This window comes from Triticum dicoccoides, chromosome 3A, assembly GCF_002162155.2.
Source record: "Triticum dicoccoides isolate Atlit2015 ecotype Zavitan chromosome 3A, WEW_v2.0, whole genome shotgun sequence".
NCBI classification, from domain to species: domain Eukaryota; kingdom Viridiplantae; phylum Streptophyta; class Magnoliopsida; order Poales; family Poaceae; genus Triticum; species Triticum dicoccoides.
The window spans coordinates 13199003-13200300 of NC_041384.1; the positions used below are offsets into that span (position 1 = coordinate 13199003).

Here is a 1298-nt window from a genome sequence, read left to right on the forward strand (position 1 = left end):
ACCTGCATCTGAATAAAAAATATAGTAAAAGCCCTTTGCAATGTGGGAGTCCGGGCATCCGCTCGTCGCACCGGGCCGAGACAGAAAGCAGTACCGGACGCCCTCAAGAACAGCTTTTGTATATTCTAATGAGCAGCTCTCAAGAACAGACAAATTCAATTCAGGATTTGGTCAGTGTTTGTGAATATGTTTCAGTGGTGGAGCCAGGATCTGGACACAACCAAGCGAAAGCACGCACCGTAAACACGACTAATACAAGATGAATATACATAGTATTGCTAGTGCAATAACATTTGTTCAACAACAACCACCGTTACAAATATCTCCGAGGTATATAATCTCAATGACTAAAAAGCGCTAACTACAAATATATAAGATGAATAAAAGGAGTATTTGACAAAAAACTACTCCCTCTATCCGAATATACTTGTCATCAAAATGGATGAAAAAGAATGTATATATAACTAAAATCCATCTAGATACATCTCCTTTTATCCATTTTGATGACAAGTATTTCCGGACGGAGGGCACATTAGGGGTTACCGTCCCACAGAACTACCACTTTCAAAAAAGTGACCGATAACTACCAAAAATTCTAATTTTGTGACTAAAAACTACCACTTTTGAAAAATGACCAGTTTAGACGATTTAAACACGTTTATGACATGCGGGACCCGCCCATCAGGGCTGACGTGGCGGCAAAGTCAATTCCGTTTATTTTGGTTTATTCATCGCAAGAGTTAGCATCTATTTATTCAGTCAAAATCCAATTTTTTTCTCTAATCTTTCCCTGTCCAATAATCACAAATCACATAGTTTAATATCGTACATGCCACAAGTACAACATAATATATTCACCACAACGCATTGTGAACCACGAGTAGAGGCATTGCAAACTGCACAGGACAGAGTGTAGTTTTTATTCGACTTCATCTCCGACTAGAGCGTGCGGCATGCCATCACCGGCAGTCACCGCCCGCACGCCGACCACCTCAAGCATGGGCATGCTTACGAGGCTGTGTTCAGCATGCCGCCGCAGCCTGAACCGCAGCCCCCTGACTTGGCATGGCTCATCTTGGAGCCTTCCATGACCATGCCGCCACAACCGCCGCCGCAGCCGGCGCCACAACCTGAACCGCAGCCCCCTGACTTGGCATGACTCATCTTGGAGCCTTCCATGACCATGCCCCCACAACCGCCGCCGCAGCCGGCGCCACAACCTGAACCGCAGCCCCCTAACTTGGCATGGCGCATCTTGGAGCCTTCCATGACCATGCCACCGCAACCACCGCCACAAC

At 46.1% G+C, this 1298-nt stretch overlaps 1 protein-coding gene across 3 annotated transcripts in view; it reads right to left on the reverse strand.

Annotated features, from left to right (window-relative positions):
* Window positions 1-770: 770 nt before the first annotated feature.
* The window catches only part of LOC119266677 (glycine-rich domain-containing protein 1-like), a 5569-nt gene continuing 5041 nt past the window's right edge, over window positions 771-1298 (reverse strand). Inside the window, exons 10-11 of one of the 3 annotated variants that reach the window (XM_037547926.1) lie at window positions 1263-1298; window positions 771-1082 (exon numbers count right to left, since the gene is read on the reverse strand). In XM_037547926.1, the coding sequence (XP_037403823.1) occupies window positions 1009-1082; window positions 1263-1298 (110 nt within the window). In that variant the 3' untranslated portion in view covers window positions 771-1008. The other 2 variants (XM_037547924.1, XM_037547925.1) reach the window with 2 other exon arrangements.